Source organism: Pholcus phalangioides, unplaced genomic scaffold, assembly GCF_987345545.1.
Source record: "Pholcus phalangioides strain wild (caught in Gottingen) unplaced genomic scaffold, Ppha-v1.0 ptg000021l_1, whole genome shotgun sequence".
NCBI lineage: Eukaryota > Metazoa > Arthropoda > Arachnida > Araneae > Pholcidae > Pholcus > Pholcus phalangioides.
This window is the reverse complement of record NW_028301614.1, coordinates 14,421,117-14,442,132: the sequence shown is the minus strand read 5'-3', so window position 1 is coordinate 14,442,132 and position 21,016 is coordinate 14,421,117. Positions and strand designations below refer to the sequence as shown.

At 38.4% G+C, this 21,016-nt stretch overlaps 1 protein-coding gene across 3 annotated transcripts in view; it reads right to left on the bottom strand.

Annotated features, from left to right (window-relative positions):
• LOC149070677 (zinc finger protein 236-like) overlaps positions 1 to 21,016 on the bottom strand; it is a 101,723-nt gene that overhangs the window by 6,371 nt on the left and 74,336 nt on the right. For all 3 annotated transcript variants that reach the window (XM_089249136.1, XM_089249138.1, XM_089249137.1), the window contains 2 exons: positions 16,670 to 17,013; positions 12,379 to 12,560 (listed from right to left, as the gene is read on the bottom strand). In XM_089249136.1, coding sequence (XP_089105262.1) covers positions 12,379 to 12,560; positions 16,670 to 17,013 — 526 coding nt within the window. The remainder of the gene's footprint in view (positions 1 to 12,378; positions 12,561 to 16,669; positions 17,014 to 21,016) is intronic.

The following is a 21,016-nucleotide window of genomic DNA, read 5'->3' as shown; positions in this document are numbered from 1 at the left end:
GAATAGAATGCTTGGTCTCATTTCCAAAAAGGCCTCTTCACGTTCTCCTAAAGTCATTCTTCCGCTTCTTTGAGGCTTCGTTCGTCCTGGACTGGAGTATGCTGTAAGGTTTTGGAGACCATACCTACAGAGGGACATCAACTTGGTTGAAGGGGTGCAGAGAAGAGCTATGCGTGTCCTTATTGGCACACGGGGCTTGAGTTATGAAGAGAGACTTCATTTTTTGAATATGTTTACATTGGATGAACGCAGGTGTCGAGGAGATATGATCGAAGTGCTCAAAATTTTTAATGGGATGGATAGGATGGACCATGAATTTTTAGTACACCGCCAATCGACTGCTTTTACAAGGGGACACCAGTATCGATTGGTGAGGGACAATGCAAGGTTATGGTGTCGCAGTGAATTTTTCTCTAATAGGGTTGTTAATAAACGGAATAGCTTACCTCCGGAGGTAGTAAATTGTAACACACTTGACACGTTTAAAAAGAAATACGATAAACATGTTGGGGTAAATCGAGAAGCTATCCATTCTTAGCATAAGACAACCATAAGCATTCTTTATGGGCATTGTATAATATTTTATCATGTGTATATATTGTTTATAATTTGTGTTAATTGCATTTTTAATTGAGTTGCTGTTTTTTTTTTTTTTTTTTGAAATATATGACATCCATATTTTTATGGGCATCTTTTTATCAGCCACCTCGTTGGGCATTTTGCCTGTTGTGGCATTGTATTTGTATAGTTGTGAGGGGTGGATGGGTGGATAGAGTGGGGAAGAGTCTAGGAAAAACCTACTATCCATGCGATGCCCATGTTTCCTAGTATAACTGAGACTGAAATAAGGCGAAGTTGTGTCACGCTCGTTTGTGCCATTTTCATCATGGATCGTACTCGTTCAACGTGGAAATGTCCGTTATTTCGTGATTCAAGTGACGTTAAAGGCAATATGTTACCAACCTACAAATATGTTACAAAGTTCTATGAGTGGAACTGACACAAGATAAAACGTGATAATGAAACTAATAAAGAGCCCGCATATAAGTCTAGAATCTATATTACAACAATAATACAACTACACGATACAATCCATCTGTATGTAAAATTTCTTTGTTACATAAATATAAAAATAAAAAAAATATGCTTTATATTGAACAATTATAAACTGACCTAAACCATAATAGGCTGTTGCTAAGAAAAATAATCCACAGAGAAACCCTTGTAGACCTACTGGAAGGACAGGTATGTCCCTTGAGGTCAAAAGTGTATGTTGAATGTGTTTATGTATATGCTTGTATATATGTTTGTATGTTATAATAAAAAAAATATATATATAAAGAACATTGTCGGGGCAAAAATTGAAGAAATATGGGCAAGAGCTCCCATTCTTTCTGTCCAACGTAAGTTAGTGAAAGCGATGTTAAAAGGCGTATCATGTATGAAATACAAAAATCTTTTAAAATCACACCCTAAAATACCGAAGCAATTAAAAAAGTTTTGGTGTAAATTATTGTTTGGCATTTTATCCTGCAAGTGTAAAAACATCGAAGAGTGCACTTGCCCCAAATACAAAATATGCCTGCCAGAGAGTAAAGCTTCTTAATTGACCAATGAGCTACCAAAGCCCTACAAATAACTGCTTTATACTTTGACGGACGGAAGGATAACACTTTAATTATATCAGAAAATGACGGAAAAATGTATAGACAGAGCATTGTTGAAGAGCCTATTCCATTGATAATGGAACCATCATTGCAGCACCAGCTTCTGGCACATCTGAATGCATAGAACAAGCAATCTTTGATTTCTTCTTGGAATCAGAAATATCTATGGAGTCTTTAGTGGCAGTTGGGTGTGACATGGAACTAATGTGAACGTTGGTAAATATGGAGGTGTCGTACGTCTGCTTGAAAAAAGGTTAGATAAGCCGTTGCAGTCGATTATCTGTTTACTGCATATGAACGAATTCCCCTTCTGACACTTGCATACTCTACATACTGATGGCAGCACATCGGGACCCAAAACATTTGCAGGGAGAATCGGCAAAGATATAAATATGTGAAAAAAACTCTGTGTTTTGTTTAAAGTTATTTCAACAGAGTTACCCAAGTTTTCTATTCACGGTAGTAGCATAGACCAAACATTTATAGAGAATAGTCTCAGCAGTTTCAAAAGGTCTAAGGATTTAGTAAACAAATCGCCAGGGGGCGCGGTAGCCCAGGTTGATAAGATACTCGTCTAAAAACCAAAGATTGTTTAGAGGTGTCGCGAGTTCGATATCCAGTTCGTCCTTGTCAGAGAACTTTCCTGACATGGGTACAACAAAAACGGCAACATCACTGCAGAAAAAGATTGCTACCACCGGGAGTCCTCCATAGAGGGGTTAGCACAAGCACCAACCTCTCGATGAGTATAAAAAACAAGCGTGCTGTTCGGAATCAGCAATAAATTGTTGGTCCCGGTCTAATTAGCCCTCATGTGCAGAAAAATGACCATGGTGCGACAAAAATGATAAACAAATCGCCAGGGAAAATGTCTCATGCCCAATGGCTAACTCGTGCTAATCGAATTCAACGGTTGTACGTTTCGATGGAATCTCCTTCTGAAAATTTAATAATTCTAGCAATATATGTGTCGTCAAGTTTTACGCTCCAACTTGGTTTGCTATGAAAACTCACCCTTCCTGTAAAGATAGAACAAAGCACCTGTTCAAGCTCATCACTGCAATTAGGTATTCACCCGCAGAACTGAAAGGCACAAAATATATCCTGTAATTCTTAAAGAAACACCTACTTCGCACACCCTGAAAATTCATTGATCGCAATGCTGACCGACAATGAACCACACATCTGTGAACTAGCAGCCTGCCGCATTCAGAAAAATAGACTCTGACTGTTTAAACTTCCTATTGTAAAATTTATGTGCGAATTTCTTCCCATTGTATCATCTTACATCGATCTCATTGACTGGCAGAAGTAGAATATATCTGATCCTCTGTCATACCCCGGCAGTGATCCATTAGTTAGAAATTCTTCGGAATATGGACTGGGTTGCAGTTTCGGTTAGTAAGTCTTGAAACGCTGCGCCGAAATTCAATAGTAATTTTTGAAGGATTTTTGCGCTATTTGAAATATGATAATATAAATGTCACTTTTATAAACTTTTTCTTGTAATAAATAAATGTTACTCATGCGATTGTATTTGCTTTCTGGACACACATTAAAAATTTTTTTAAAACATTATATTGTGACAAATCATCAAAAACGTTTTTTTTTTTTTTTTTCAAAATATGCATTCTTTAAAGTCAATCCGGAGGCAGATTATAACCCATTCTTAAAAAAAATTATAGGTGAGAGAAAAAGTATATAGTACTGAATGGTACCACACGTGCCACAGAGCACCCAGTATGTGCTGATTTCTCAATGTAGAGGATCATGAAAATTGCATCGGCGGGAAAAGTACCAGTCACCATCATCATAATCATCAAGCAGACGCTCCGAAACCAAGCACTTGATCTTATACAGGGTATGCTATCTGAAGAGCTCGTGTACAGGAGTCCTCGACCAATCGGATTCGTTCAGTCCGTGTGATCGATAGAGTATACTGAATCAGTACCGCTTTCTTGAGGCAGTTGAAACAGGAGAGAGAGAGGAGCAAGACAGACGACAGAGAGAAGATGAAGTATAGTTCTCAGATCATGAGAAGAGTTACGCGAACCCCCCCCCCTCCATCTGGAGAGGGTCCATTTCGGCGCGGGGAAAGGATAAAAATTTTCCCGGGTTGCCAGTAAAGGCCGGCTTGGCGCAAATTGGTTCTCTCTGTGTTATGCGGGCATTCTTCACGCTTCAGTGAACTCCGTCAGTCTTCACGCTTGAGTGAGCTGCGCTTTTTGAGTTGGCGTTTGTTAAATGATGTACTCGAAAATTGTTACAAATTTTGGAATTAAATTAAATTTAATTTAAAAAATTTGAATTTTTATTAAATTTAATATTTTTAACTAAAATATTTGTTACAGAAAAAATTCGAAGGGAGTAGTGATCATTTAGTAATGAAGGGAGTAAAATTACTTTAAATTAATAATTTAATACAAAAGGAGTATTATTAATATAATAATAATTTATTACCACTGTAAATTATATGGTATTTTCTTCTGTCTAATTTTTATACCGCACCAAGAGAATGCCACCTGCTAGCAATTAGCCATTCTTCTTCTGTTTACCTTCTCTTATAGCCATATCATTGTCTTTTTTCACTTTCTCCACAGAAGCTACTCATATGGGCTTTTTAAATAGGTGACAAATGCAGTAGTAACAAATAAAAAGATTGAGCATGCCTGCTTGTCAAGTTTGCAGTTACGTCTGTAGCCACCTTAAGGGCATGCCCCCCCCCCCAAGGGCAGGGCTGACAGGGATCCAGCCCTGGGGCCCTGGATGATACTAATCATTTTTTACAACTATAAATTCATTTTAGAGTGACCCGTCGAAGATCCCAATCTGAGAGCCCGGCTGCAAGATGTGGGGGCCATGCTTAAGGGCATCGGAAGAATGGTCCTCTCATGCTGCAGCAGGGATCCTGGCTGGGATCTCTCACCGGCCGTCCACTCTGAATTTACAGTGCGAAAAAAAAAAAAAATAAAAAAATAAAAATTCTCCTATAGGTTGTATTTTGTCAGCCCATCCTTCGTCTTCAGCTCGTCTGCCACTATGAAGGTTACCATCAAGGTCCATGGGTTTGAATCCGGGCATGGGACATTCGAAGCAAGTTCTTTACCTACGGAACCTAGGGCGACCACCGATGGATGGAGCCTTCATTTCCCACTCAACTCCACTGGTTGGAAATTGCTGTATAGCGATATATGACCGGAGTTGGTGTGCGGTGTAGTAGCTAATCCATCTGGGGGCCGTGGTCGAAAATGTTTTATACGAGCAGTGTTCAGCTTCAGCTTGATGCATGGAACTGATTATTAAAAAAAAGGCTGGAGTTTTCGAACCCTTCTGTGGAATAAAAAATAAATTTTATGTATTAAAATAATGATCCGTAAGTGCTCGAGCAGCCAGGCCGTCTTAAGAGCATCACAGGCTTTCCCGGGCCAAGTGATTTTTCTGAGGCCCTACCACGTAAATTCTGGGAAATTTCAACCAGATCTTATTTTTGTGAATCTACTGCAACAATGCCTGAAGACGACATTGTCGAACAGCTGGTGTTTACGCAACAAAAACACTGCGATAATGATGTTATCGAGAGCACTGCCGTGGTGCTTTTAGTGAAATTTCTAGGCGGCCAAAATAGCACAAAAGACGCCAAACGGGAAAGCGCTGTTGCCATTGCGCTATTCTCGATGGGCAGTTGCTTTACCTAAAAGTAAATAATAGAATCGTCCGACGTGACGTAGCCAGTGTTCTTCTCGTGATCGGTGGACTATAGTTAGTGCGTTGTAACAGGGACTTGGTAGCCCCCTTCCCTGTTCAGTTCGACTAAAATGGAATTCTCTCCTCCTCCAGAAATTTTAGCAGTTAGATTTTCTTAATATATTTTGGTGTTCTGAAGATCCACCACACTGGATGTCAATAGTAAGGTTCGTTATAGTTCTGACATGCACGAAGGTTCTGTAATTCGATGCGTGTGCGGGACACATAGCCCATTTCGCCAGAGTCGTCTGATACGTGTTGCAAACCAACTAGCTGAAGCAATTGAATTTTCTTAAGAATTTTTTTATGCTGAAGATCCACCACACCGGCTGTCAAAACGAGATTCAATCAAGTTCATACATGCATGGAGGTTCCGCAGTTCGATGCGTGTGCAGGGCACAGTGTATTTTTGCCAGAGTCATCCAATGCGCACCGCAAATCACCTAACAGAAACAGTTAGGTTTTCTCTATAATTTTTTTTTGGAGCCCCCCATCACCTGTCAATAAAATATTTCTCAATGTCAGGTGCACCTCTAAAATGTTGAGATTTTTTTTTTTTGTTGATTTTTTTTTAAATTTTTGTAAGAATAGATTGAATATATGATATATGTGAAACCCTCTTCAAATATTTAAAAAAAAAGGAAAAAACTAAATTTTAAATGCATATTCAACAGCAACACAAAGAAATAAAGGCCCCTTGTAATACTCATGGACTGACTCTTGCTCCTTCAAAATGTGTTCAAGTTTCAAAAAGGTTAATTTTTTCTTTTCACACAGCTTTTCCTTTTTAGCCCTGTTCGAACCTGGTTGTCAACGATCACTCACAGATGTCACTCACGATATAAAGGACTCACGAAATATCGTACAAATAGTGGCACAAGTCACTTATCGCACACTAATGTGTAATCAGTAAAAGTGACAAATTTATGGGAATTTATCAAACTTACAAAAATGCTCGGCGATTATGCATAATAATTGGATTTATCATATTTACTGTAACATATAGATGTAGTGTTCACACACAGTCTAGAGCAGTGATTTCCAACCAGGGGTGCAGGGAAGCATTTTTGAGGTTGTGAGATAGAAAAAAAAAATTAAACATTGACTGATTATTCAGAAAAATTGAAATTAAAATTTAATTTTTAAATTAAAAAAATATGAATAATGGTAATATTTTCAATTACCAGGGTATCGATTAGGAGAAACCTTTCAGTTAGAGATCAATATGAAAAACTTTCTGAAATTGGTGCTCGATAATTTTTCGTACCAGCATGCATCAGAAGCCACGAGGGGTACTGCTATTTTGGATTTAGTTCTTACCAGTTTCGAGGATCTTGTTGAGCATGTTTCGGTAGGGAATGAGTTTTCTTCCAGTGATCATCATGTTGTGAGTTTTTTCTGTAACTTTTCTTCGAGTAAAGTTGATAACAAAAGACTGGTTCCTTGTTTTCGCAGAACTAACTTTGATGTTTTGAGAGGAAGGTTAGCGGAAGTTTTCAAAGACCAGTTCGAATCAGTTGGGGTGATAAGTCAATGGGAAGAATTCAGTGACCTCTGTTTTGCAAGACGTCATATACACTTTGTTCGAAAAAAGGGTGTTTGTACATCGCGCCCCCTATGGTTCACGGATAGTGTGCGGAACCTTTTTCTTGAAAATAAAAGAGCATTCAGAGAGTATAAAAGTGGATGAGGTGACCTGTCATTGTTTACTGACAAAAGAGTGTTGAAGAAAGCGATAAGAGATAGTAAAAAGGAAATTAAATCTAGGTTGGCAGATAAAATTGGCTCTGACCCAAAATCATCATTTTTTAGATACGTCAATAGTGCATGTAAGGGGACCATTGGCCCCATCTCGAAAGGATGGTCTAGGTTAGAGAGCAATGTAGGCATGCGTAGTGCTTTCAATGACTTTTTCACGTCAATTTTTAATAGAGAAAATGCTATTCAATGTACGGGTGTTGCATGGGGCAATAAAATCCTCAACGATATTCAAGTGGAAGACGTGAAGGTCCTAAATCTGCTAAAAAATATATGTGCAAGCAAAATACCAGGACCAGATGATATCTATCCCAGGGTCCTCAGGGAATGTGCTAATGAATTGTTGGGGCCAGTCGCACAGATATACAGGAGTACTGTTACTGACAGTATCGTCCCAAAGGATAGGAACCTTGCTAATATTGTTCAGATGTTTAAAAAGGGTAGTAGAGAAGCGGTGTCCAATTATTGCCCAGTGAGTTTGATGAGCTCCCTCTAGAAAATTTTAGAAATTGTTATCAAAAAGCAGTTTGTAAAGTGGATAGACGAGAATAATGTATTGTCGGATAATCAGCATGGGTTCAGGAAGGGTAAGTCATGTGTAACTAACCTCCTTTGTTTCTATGATCACGTGACTAAGGCTTTGGGTAAGAGCAAAAATGTAGATGTTGTTTACCTTGATTTCCAGAAGGCATTTGATCGGGTCCAACATGGCAAACTCTTGAAGCGTTTAGACGAGATTGGAATTGGGGGCAACTTGCTGAATTGGATAGAATCGTGGTTGAGAGATAGGTCACAACGAGTTATGGTGAACTGGGAATTCTCTGGTTGGACAGGTGTCACAAGTGGAGTTCCTTGGCCTCATACTTTTTCACTTTTTATCGATAAACTCGATCAGGGTATCGATGGGATTGTTATAAAATTCGCAGATGACATGAAGATAATGGGGGCAGTTGGGAATTAGGGAGTTGCTCCAGACCCACTTGAAAAAAATCGCCCGAGTGATGCCGTCTTAAGATGCTCGTCTGCCACTACGAAGGTTACCATCAAAATCCATGGGTTCAAATCCGGGCATAGAACGTTAGAAGCAAGTTCTTTACCTACCGAACCTGGGACGACCACCGATAGATGGAGCCTTCATTTCCCACCTAACTCCTATGGTTGAAAATTGTTGTATGGCAATATATGACTGGAGTGTGTGTGCGGTAAAGTAGACCCACTTGAATAGGATTGGAACATGGGCAAATGAATGGAGCATGAAGTTTAGTGTTGACAAGTGCGTGGTAGCTCATTTTGGCTCAAACAACCCACGTTTCTCTTACAAATTGAATGTTGTTACTACCCCAGATGCAACTAGGAAGACCGATTTGGGAATTCGCATTGACAAATAGCTCAGGTTTTGTGAACAGTGGTGGTTAAAAAACGAACAGTGTTCAGTGGTGGTTGAAAAAATGAATAGAATGCTTGGTTTTATTTTCAAAAAGGTATCTTCTTGTTCTCCTAAAGTTATTCTACCTCTTTTCCAAGGCTTAGTTTGTCCTGGATAGTAGTATGCTGTAAGGTTTTGGAGAGCATACCTACAGAGGGACATAGACTTGGATGAAGTCTATGACCCTTCAACTGATAAGATATTTTGCTTATACCAAACTGTCTGGCAGTAGGGGATCCAGAGGAAAATGCAGATAAAGATTGTTGATAATCATTTGATAATTTTTGTAGCATCATGGTAATTTTCTGCACATGCGGGCTAATTAGACAGGGACCTACAGCTTATTGTCGATTTCAAATGGCGCAGGCTTGTTTTTTATGCTCACTGAGAGATTGGTGCGCTAACCCCTCGATGGGGAAACTCCCTGTGGTAGCAATTTTTTCAGCCATCACATCACCATTTCTGTTACAGACGTGCTAACTTTAGGAATACAGAAATCTGGAGATTGTCCCAAGAGGAGAATCCCCCCCCCCCCAGATCATAGACTCGAAAAAATGTGAATTTTGAAAACATTTTCACAACATTTTTTCCCCCATTTATTAAGAAAAAGTTCCAACCCCTTCCCCCCCCCCCCAGGCAGGTTGTGCATTGTCCTTGAGCAGAATATAATTCAACGTCCGTCTTTCCATGAAGATTAGAGAAATCACATCTACACAATGTTCATAAAACATAAGTGTTTCTGTTCGTGGATGCTATCAGTGGTTGATAATCTTGGGTAAATGAACTCTTAAAAGCAGCTTTATATTTTCTTTTTGACGACATTTAATCAGAGGAAACAATTAAAAACCTCAAAATTCAAAGCTGCTGACAGAAAAACTTAGTGTTTATGGCATGGCTGTCAATGGAATACAATAATGATCATACAGGAATTTCAGCAACTAAGGAACTATGTCATCTCCTGATAAATGATTGCAGATAAACGCTAAGTAAACAAAGTCACGTTCTTTGCCAGTTGCTTAAATGCGATCACCAATACTTTTTTTTTATGGCTGCTCAACGGAAATGATCACGGCTACCTTCTATGGGTGTTTCCTAATGATGACGGTAGTCATTGACGTCACCACAACGTGAAAGCTCGCGGAAAATCTTATATTCTGCCAAAATCCAGAGAAATTTTAATAAATCCAGACAGCAGGAGGAAGGGTTAAAAATCTGGAGTCTCCCGCCTAAATCCAGAGAGTTGGCAGGTCTGCTGTTATATCCCTGTGTCAGGAATGTTTTCTGACAAGGACGAACCGGGTATCGAACTCACGACACCTCTAAACATCCTTTGGTACTTTAGGCCAGTATCTTATCGACCTGGGCTACAGTGCCCAAGATTGTTGATTTTTATTCCCTCCCAGAGGATCTGAAAGAGATAATCTTCTATGTAGAAAAAGTGAAGACCAACCACTTATGAATGGGAATTCATCCCCTATTAAGTTTTTCCTCCTCCAGATTTTCCCTGACTTTTCCGAAATATTAAGAATTTTCTCCAACTTTTGACAAATATTTAATATTTTTCCTGACTTTCCAGGTTGCTGGGAACCCTGGATTAGCAAAGTGCTCATTAAAACATTTTTTTTTGTTATAATGGTATTCATTAAACCAGGATTCAACGGTATTAGCTATAGCCTAAAAGAGCATTAAAAAATGAATTAAGTAAAATTATTCATAGAAATTGATTAATGGATAATTAAAATTATTAATTAGAGAAAACAATTTTCTAACAGATAAAAATGTATTATCTAAAGGGGTGCAGGAAGTTGAGTCGGATTGCAATAATCAAAAAGGTTAAGAACCACTGGTCCTAGAGTGAAATATAAATGACACAGGTATGTCACAAATAAAGAACATTAGGGTAGAAATATATAAAGAGAATATTTTTCCAGGAAGGGAGGGACAGTGCTGCGATCAACCTGAAAGAAGAATGCTGCTTTGCATTGTTTTGACGAGCTCTCTGTTGACTGAAATTGTTCCGAGATAAAAATTCCCATAACAGTGTTTGTTACACAGAAGAGTTCTCTCCCCCCCCCCCCTTTTTTTAAAATTCTTCCAGAGATTGTTCTGCAATGTACATTACCAAAGCCATTTAACTCTGTGCACAGAACAGCAATTTTAATTAATTGCCCAGCAAGGTTTTCTATATTAAATTAAAAGAGTTGCGATGCAAACAAATAAATAAAAAAAAAGTATGTGCTCAAGTTCCCTGTAAGTCTGTAAGAAATATATCCAGATGTAAGCAATTCCATGGAGAAAACTAGGCCCCACCACCACTTAACCCTACATGCAACCCGCAAGCATTTCTCTGAGAATTTCTGACGAACTAGTACATGGTGGAAAGTGTTCTGAGTATGTGTGGCTCAATCATATTTATGCTATCGCCCTTATGGGTAGTTTATATCACAGTGGTGCTGCCATTTGTCTTTCACATATTGAAGTGAAAATGGCAGATGCTGAATTTTCGTGCCACAGGTGTTGAGTGCCTGCTTTGTGCGGATACGGAAAATACCGAAATAGATTTACAAGGGCCAAAAGAGGATATCCCCCCCTCTCCCATTGTCCAAAATATGATAATTCTTTATTATATCCAATAGATTTTGTTTTTGCCAACCTGTATAGCTTTTTTAAGAACCACAATATCCAAAAACTTCATTGAAAGAAGAAAAAAATTGTTTTCATGTTTCTGTGAATGTATCGAACAGATTTGAGCTGCTAAAATAAAAATGTTGAATATCGTGTGAAATGGGCAGGGGTCTCATCAAGGTGGATGAATACTTTTATAGATAAAAATTTTATAAAATGGAACCTGTTCTTGTGGATATAAATTTTATTCATTTTTTAGTCTTTGCTACAGCCGAAGTATAAAAATGTAATATCACCATAGTTCCATAGATTGTCTCTCCAAAGTTCAATTTGTTTCTTAAATAAAAATTCAGTAAACTCTACTCGAAGACAGCATTAAATACAAACCAATATTTAACAACTACACATAATTTTTAGGGCTGGGAATCGAGATTAAAAATTTTCACTGGTTACTCAAAAAATTTTAATCAATTTATCAAACTTTAATCAAATATTTTTTGTGACCATAAAATATTAAGATGGTATAAAAATATATTTTATTGATATCACACATATTCTGTACATGTAAACAAATATAGGAATAGGTTAAGAAATTAAGGCTGCCCACTTCAAGCAATTTAATATGCTGAACATAATTGCCAAAACCTGTAATTTCTTCACTTGGATCTTGTTTTTTTAGTTAAGAAATTGATTATTTTTTATCATTATTCACTGATTTTGAAACTATTTTCGATTATACTCTTCTATTGCCTAGAAACTCCTCTTGAATAAACAATAAATTTTGGTTTTGTCTTTTAAAATTCCCATCACTCAATTTGAAACTGAAATCATCAAGTTACGTTGAATCTAATTTCATGAAAATATTGATTCAAATATTTTAAATACGGTCACTTATCCAAGATGTTCTGTATAAAACATGATTTATGACATATAAAAATAAAAAAAAAAATCAAGTTTCAAATGAAGTTAATTCACAAACTTTTAATAATTGATTAAATAATATATTGATTAACGCAACTAAAATTTTTTACTGCAATTAACAATTGATTGATTAACTGACCCGATTAATCGGATCAGCCCTAACAATTATAGCTTGTGACAAGAGAGAAAAAATATCCCCCAAAAATGCAAGTGTGCGGAAGATGAATGAACACCTACCCTAATTTCACTAATTCTGTTCTTTTCAACCGCTGAAGCAATCAGAACTTTCTCAGAAACAGATTCAGTGTCTTCTGGATTCTGTTTCGCCAACTGCTCTGTCTGTTCATCAGGTATTTTGATTGGAGTAGGTCTGCTGCGCCTAGCAACTAGCATCTGGGGATAAGGATCATCTCCTTGACCTATGGAAAAATATAGTACTATGTTTTAATAAATATAAAACTTTTGTAACAAGATAAATAAATTGGCATGTAGGCAGATGCAAGGCATGTTCAGAAAGTAAGAACCATTTCATTATAAAAAAGTAAGCATTAAATTTATATAAGAGTGACAGCCAACCTTAATCAATCTAATAGAATACGCATGCATTCCACATATGAATTTTTTTAAGAACACGTATAAATATAAACTGAAGAGCCAAAACAACTGGTACAGGCATCTGTATGCAAATAAAGAGATATGGAACCAATCAGAGTATGGCGTTGCGGTCGGCAACGCCTATATAACACAACAAGTGTCTGGCATAGTTGTTAGATTAGTTACTGCTGCTACAATGGCAGGTTATCGAGATTTAAGTGAGTTTGAACGTGGTGTTATAGTCGGCGGATGAGAGATGGGACATAGCATCTCCGAGGTAGCGATGAAATTTGGATTTTCACGTCCGACCATTTCACGAATGTACCGTGAATATCGGGAATCCGGTAAAAACTTAAATCTACGACATCGCTGCGACCGGAAAAAGATCATGCAAGAACGGGACCAACAACGACTGACGAGAATCATTAAACGTGACAGACGTGCAACCCTTCCGCAAATTGCTGCAGATTTCAATGCTGGGCCATCAACAAGTGTCAGCGTGCGAACCATTCAACGATATGGGCTTTCGGAGCCGAAGGCTCACTCGTGTACCCTTGATGACTGCACGATACAAAGCTTTACGCCTCGCCTGAGCCCGACAACACCGACATTGGACTGTTGAGGACTGGAAACACGTTGCCTGGTCTGACGAGTCTCGGTTCCAATTGCTTCGAGCTGGTGGACGTGTACGGGTATGGAGACAACCTCATGAATCCATGGACCCTACATGTCAACAGGGGACTGTTCAAGCTGGTGGAGGCTCTGTGATGGTATAGGGCGTGTGCAGTTGGCGTGATGTGGGACCCCTGATACGTCTAGATACGACTCTGACAGGTGACAGGTACGTAAGCATCCTGTCTGATCACCTGCACCAATTCATGTCCATTGTGCATTCCGACAGACTTGGACAATTTCAGCAGGACAATGCGACACCCCACATGTCCAGAATTGCTACAAAGTGGCTTCAGGAACACTCTTCTGACTTTAGACACTTCCGCTGGTCACCTAAATCCCCAGACATGAACATTATTGAACATATCTGGGACGCCTTGCAACGTGCTGTTCAGAAGAGATCTCCACCCCCTCTTACTCCCACGGATTTATGGACAGCCCTGCAGGATTTCATGGTGTCAATTACCTCTAGCACTACTTCAGACATTAGTCGAGTCCATGCCACGTCGTGTTGCAGCACTTCTGCGGGCTCGCGGGGGCCCTACACGATATTAGGCAGGTGTACCAGTTTTTTTGGCTCTTCAGTGTATATATATAATAGGCTTCAGGGTTTTTCCCATATACTGGCAGCATTAAAGAAGGAAGTAAGTAACCATTGCAAACATATATATACATATACTACTTATACAACTAGGGGGGGAGCAGTTGGTTCTTGTGCACTGGGCCAGAGGGGCAGCAAATTTTATTCTCAAACCTCTCCTTCAACATCACAAGGGGGCGTCGAAATGCACACTTGCCCCGGGCGACCAAGCATCTAGTTGCGGCCCTGCACACATGTATGCATTTTTGCCATTGTTCATACAAAGATATAAATGTAGATTGCAAGCCTTTTTTGTCACATCTTCCAGTGCCTTCATCGCTGCACTTCAATGGAATCTGAAAATCGTTGTCCTTTAAGAAAATTCTTCATCTGAGGAAAGAGTCACAAGATAATAGGGAATAAGCTTGGTTGTGAAAGTATCGGAATGTGATGTTTTCAGAGGTATACTCTATCAGGAGGGACCTGTGAGCCCTTATAAATATGTCTGCATGATTCTGTGAGATGCAAACCACCTGATCTTTGAAAGGACAAGTCACAGGTCCTCCATCACGACAATTCACTGACTCACAGGTCCCTCCTGGTGCCAGTTCACTTGTCGAAACATCACATTCCAATACTTCTACAACCAGTTCATTCCCCTGATCCTGCCCCAAATGATGTTTTCCTTTTTCCTTGCATAAAGAATTTGCCTAGGGAGCAACAATTCTCAGGTTCCAAAGAAGTGCAGCGACCAGCAACAATGACACAGGAGGGTGTGGCAAACAAAGGCTTGTGATCCGATCTGCACTTAATTTTTGTATGAACAATGGCAAAAATGAATAATAGCACAGGGTTGTTACTTTGAAGGAAACAAGAAATAAACAGGTTCTATCTGCATTCATTCTTCTGTAATAAGTCTTGAAGCTTTTTGAATGTAATACGGTAGATTTTGTATGGGCAGGAGCATTTTTACCATGCATTGCAGAGAAAATATTGCTCACAAGAATAACATGGCAAATATTGTCTCAAGGCAATCAGTAGGGGAAAGTCCTCAGCCATTTGAATGTAAGCCAGCTCAGCTGTGCTGGAAATTGATCCCAGTGAATGTAAAAATATTTTTATATAAAAATGTAACAGGATAAATATCATCGATATGTACGTCAATTCTATGATATGTACAATTATCGCCCAATGAGTTTTATGAGCTCTGTCTCGAAAATTTTGGAAATTAGCAAAAAGCAATTGGCAAAGTGACTAGACGAGAATAATGTATTATTGGAGAATAAGTAAGGGTTCAGGAAAAGGAAGTCATGTGCGACTAACCTCCTTTGTTTCTAGGATTGCGTGACGAAGGGTATGGGTAAGGGTAAAAATGTAGATGTTTACCTTGATTTCCACAAGGCATTTGATCAAGTCCAACATGGTAAACTCTTTAGGCATTTACATGAGATTGGGATTGGAGGCATCTTGCTGAATTGAATATTCTCGTGGTTAAGAGATAGGTCACAATGAGTTATGGTGAACGGGGAATTCTCTGGTTGGACAGGCATCACAAGTGGAGTCCCTCAAGGAACTGTCCTTGGCCTATACTTTTTCCCCTTTTATCGATAAACTTGATCAGGGTATCGATGGGATTGCTAGCAAAATTCGCAGATGATGCGAAGCTAATGGGGGTAGTCAGGGATCAAAGCGATAGGGATTTGCTTCAGACCAACTCGAACAGGATTGGAACATGGGCAAATGAATGGAGAATGAAGTTTAGTGTTGACAAGTGCATGGTTACTCATTTTGGTTCGAACAACCCATGGTTCTCTTACGAGTTGAATGGTGTCACTATCCTGGATGCAATTAGGGTCACTGATTTGGGAATTCTCACTGACGAGCAGCTTAGGTTTTCTGAACATTGAACAGCAGTGGTAAAAGAGAATAGAATGCTCGGTTTTATTTTCTAAAAGGTGTCTTTGCATTCTCCTAAAGTAATTCTTCCACTTTTCTAAGGCATAGTTTCTCCTGGACTGGAGTATGCTGTAAGGTTTTGGAAACCCTAACTATGGAGGAACATAGACTTGGTTGGAGGGGTGCAGAGAAGAGCAACACATGCCCTCATTGGCACATACAGCTTGAGTTATGAAGAGACTTCATTTTTTGAATATGTTTACATTGGATAAACACAAATGTTGGGGAGATATGATGGAAGTGTTCAAAATTTTCAATGGGATGGATAGGATGGACCATGAATTAATACACCATCAATCAACTGCTTTTACAAGGGGACAACGGTATCGTTTGGTAAGGGACAATTATAGGTTAAGGTGTCGCAGTGAATTTTTCTCTAATAGGATTGTTAATAAATGGAATAGCTTACCCCGGAGGTAGTAAATTCCAACAAAATTGAAACTTTTAAAAAGAAATACGATAAACAAGTTAGGGTAAATCGAGAAGTTACCCATAGTTAGAATAAGACAACCATAAATACATTTTATGGGTATTGTATAATATTTTATCATGTATATATATTATTTATAATTCTTGTGATTGCATTTTCAATTGGGTTGCTGTACTTTAGTAATATATGATATCCATGCTTGTTATGGACGTCTTTTTCTCAGCCACCTCATTGGGCACTTTGCCTGTTGTGGCCTTGTATTTGTTTTTGTATAAAATCAATGAAAGCAAACGTACCTGAAACATCACTTTGGAGATTAGATTCACACTGCTTGACATGCTCATCATACAAAATTCTGAGTTCAAAAGTCTCTGAGCAACGGGGACATTCAAACACTTTTTTGTAACAATGGGTCATCATATGCCTAGTCAATGATCCTTTGGTTGTGAAACCAGTGTTACAATTTCCACATATGTAGTCCTTTTTTCCTTCGTGAGTTTTCATGTGACCCCGAAGCACACTTGTGGACACAAACATCCTACCGCAATGCAAGCACATGTGCGGTTTCTCCCCGGTATGGGTTCGTATATGTTGCTTCAGGTGGCTTGACTTTTTAAAAGCACGTCCACATTGCGAGCAACTGCAAAAAAAGAGAGAGAGAAAATGCATTACAGATTTTAATTCAGAATTGGCCTATATCATTCATTTGAATTATTTTGTATTACATAAGTAGTATTTTTTTTTTTAAACCCAAATTAATTGGGCAAATAGTTCAGTCAGTGAACAAATGTAGATACATAACAGAATTAATTTTTGCTCCTATACAGTCAATTCCCATTTTAATGGATACCATTATAGCAAAAATCTTGTTTTAACGAAAACTTGTCTAATTTCCCCAAACAAGTTTACATAGGAACAAAGCAGAAAAATCTGTGGAATTCTTTGTAAGAAAATTTCGTTGTTACGAAATTTCTCAGCTCTCTTGGAGATTGTTACAATGGGATTCTACTGCATGCCAATTGAACCTCATTAAGATTAATTCGAAGGTGCACCAAAATTATTTTGCACTAACCAAATTAGTTTCAACCAATAAACCTATGACTTGATTATGAAAAAAGACTTAAAAGTCCAGAGTATATACAGGATGCATATCAAACGAGGGAGGGGGGGGTATGACATTTTACTAGAGAACTGTTGATCCTAGAGGTATACTTTCAATTAAAAAAGTACCTAAATAGTATGTAGTACTCAGATATGCCATTCATGTTGCAAGGGGTTTGTTTAGTTATTGAAATAAAAAAAATTAACTTTTTATATAGTCCCAGCGTGCCCTGAAATCCAGTTAGACAGTTGCTGACTTGTCTGCGAGTGGATGTAATTCCTCAATTAATGCGAAACTTGACATTGTTTTTGCTTGACTAAAGCTTCAATGTTGGTTAAAACTTGTGTTGTTGCCATTTGTAAATTATCCTCCGAATGCCGATCAGACAGACGCCTTCTAGTTTTTGATTTTGAATTCTTCATTCGTCTAAACAACTGCTCACATATGTAAGTGCTGCCAAATATAGAAGACATGAATAATGCATGTTTCCGTATTTATGGATACTTTTCTTTGGACACATACTTAGAATAAAAATTAATTAATGAAGGAATTCCAGAAAAAAACTTGCATTTAACTGCAGAGTCACACTGAAAATCCGCAAATACTAATTGTAGCTCTGGTGGAACACTTTCGATATCAACCGAGAATGGTGAGGAAAACATTTTCATAGAAATTTCATTCTCGCAGAAGTCTGAAAATCTGCTTCTGAATTCTATTCTCAAATTTGAAATGCCCTGTACATAATCGTCCAGTTTCCAAGTTGTAGATCGATTTACCAACTCCAATAACTTAGAAAAATGTACACAGTTTTTGTTTTGCAATTGATGTTCCCAACGGACTAATTTAGTTTCAAACGCTTTCATGTTGTCATAAAAATTATGGACAAGTAGGTCTTTTCCCAGTAAGCAGTAGTTTAGATCATTCAGATGACCAGTGATATCGACAAGAAATGAAAAATCTCTCACCCACTTTTTATCTTGAAACTCTTCAATAAGTTTTCCTTTGGATTTCATGAATTCATCAACTTCCTCCTTCAAGGAAAACAGGCGCTGAAGCATCTTTCCCCGGCTCAACCACCCTACTTCTGTACAATAAATAACGGGGTCTTAACTAAACCCCAAAACTTTTCTCCAACTCCCAATCCCATCTCGTCTGTAATCACCACAAAATTTGTTAATCGCGACAGTACCCAATTGTCCGGGGGAAATATGTTTTAAAAATTTTGTATGTTTTTTTTTACACAAAATAAAGTGTTCCAGACCCTGCCATGAAGCTGGGCTGGAAGAGATCTCGGCAAAGGAATAAGTCCAGTGGCAAAGTTCTGGTGTTCATTCATTCATGTACAATAAATAACGTCGCCACACATGCTCAGCTTCCAAATGCTCTAAGAATTTTGGAAACTGTGTATGGTTAAATCCTTTGAATCGAATGAAGTTAACCGCTTTCACTATAACAGACATTACATGTTCAAAGTTGGAGAAAAACTTTTTGCACAAGTTTTCCTGGTGTATGATGCCATGGAAAGCCATCATCTTCGTATTTCTACATTTTTTGGCATTTGACTTTATCAATGTCATTACCCCCGTCTTCTGACCGGTCATAGAGGGAGCACCATCTGTAGTTATGGCAGATATGTTGCCCAAGTCCAACTCACATTTGGCCAATGTTTCTGCCAAACTTGAATATAAGTCGGAACTTCGTGTGGTATCGCTAAGTGCAATGATACTAACTCCTCAACAATTTTGAAGTTTTTGTCAATACCTCAAATGAAAATGGCTGCTCGTGCAGCACGTTACATCCGTTGATTCATCCATAGCTACTGAGTAAAGCGAAAATTCCCCACATTTGCATTTGAAGGTCTTGAATACATCTGCTGACAGATCCTCCACGTGTCTTGCTACTGTCACCAGGGTTTAAGCTACGGTCACATTTTTCGCAAAATGCGAAAGAAAATCGTAGAATGCGAAAAAAGTAGTGGCCACTTTTGCAAAAATGCGTACAGTGCAAGGAGTAGACATCCAACCATCAATCATTACATTAGGGGTCATTCAAGTATTACGTCAGCATCAAGGGGGGGGGGGAAGGGGGTTTCGGATTTGCTGAGTTTTGATGACAAGGGGGGGGGGTTGAAGGTTGGTTACGTCATTAACCACCTTTTTTGAAGATATGAAATATTCTAAGCTGCAGACTAAATTTTGCTAACAAGGGGTGGAGGGGGTCAGTGTTTTGCTGACTTTTGCTGACGGGGGGAGGGGGGGGGTCAAAAATGGCTAAAAATCTGCTGACATAATACTTGAATGGTTCCTTAGCATCGTAGCATTTTGCTAAAGCTTTTCCCCCCATTTTCACTTTTTTGCGATAGGAATTTTTTATCCAGCTTAAACCCTGACTGTCACATCAGACAAACTACGAAACTATTCGAAACAGCTTCAGCCTGTGATGGGCAAAGCACATCAACTGCAGGCTGAAGGCATTCTTTAACGAATTATCCATCAATGAAGGACATCCCACATTTCGCAATTTTTTCTGCTATTATGTAACTAACATGAACACAATTTTCAGAATGTTCATTTCTTCTGAAGAATAATGACTGTTGACAGTTCAGCGTCGATTTCAGTTCATTGACTTTTTTACTTTGAAAATGCCCCTTCAATCCAGAATACTTTGCGCTACGCTTGGTATCATGATGTCTCTTTTAATACTGTATTCTTTCATCATGGCTACACTCTCATTGCAAATGAGACAAACTGCTGTAGCTTTGCATTCAATGAAAAAATAAAGGGATGACCATTTTTCTTGAAAAAATCTCACTTTTTCTTCAACTTTCCTTTTTTTCCTATCACGGTTCACCATTATGCACTCACCCATTTAAAGACTAAAAGGTTTCTGATCAAAGGCTTCAAAGACCAAAAACACAAGTAAACAAACTGTATCAATTTTGTACAAATCCTCTTTCCAACCAATCAAGATGCATATATCCACCTGCTCTTTTCCCAACCATGCACCTGAGAAATACGAAACCATGGAAATTCCATTCATTTCTGCTTTCTCCCACTCAAGGAAGACAGGATGTACTCAAAGTTATTTATGGTATGGTTTCTTTTGCGTTAAAGGCCTTATTAAGAAGCTAAATACTATACACTGATCAGCCAGTCCTTGTTATAAGTCTATATGAAGCTGGGTGACTTTTTTGTGTTGAAATCTTCGTTTCACATTATTGTTGAATGATATTGCCTCAATCGATCAAAATGTTTTGGTGGGTCACCAAAATGGCGATGACGGGCCTAGGGTTGAAGACCCCTATGTTAAAGGATACATGAATGTTTCATCAAATACAGCCAGTCAGGGAAAATCAACGTAATTTAAAAAATAGTAAATGTAAGGAACGTATAAATCAAAGCAGTCAACTTTTTTTCATAAAAAAATACCTGGAAACAGTGATTGAAGGTTTTTTTCATTGTTAGGCAGATGAGCGGCAATTTGTAGTTTGACCCTATTTTATACATTGTTGGAAGCCTGAATACCAAATCCTGGGGAGCGA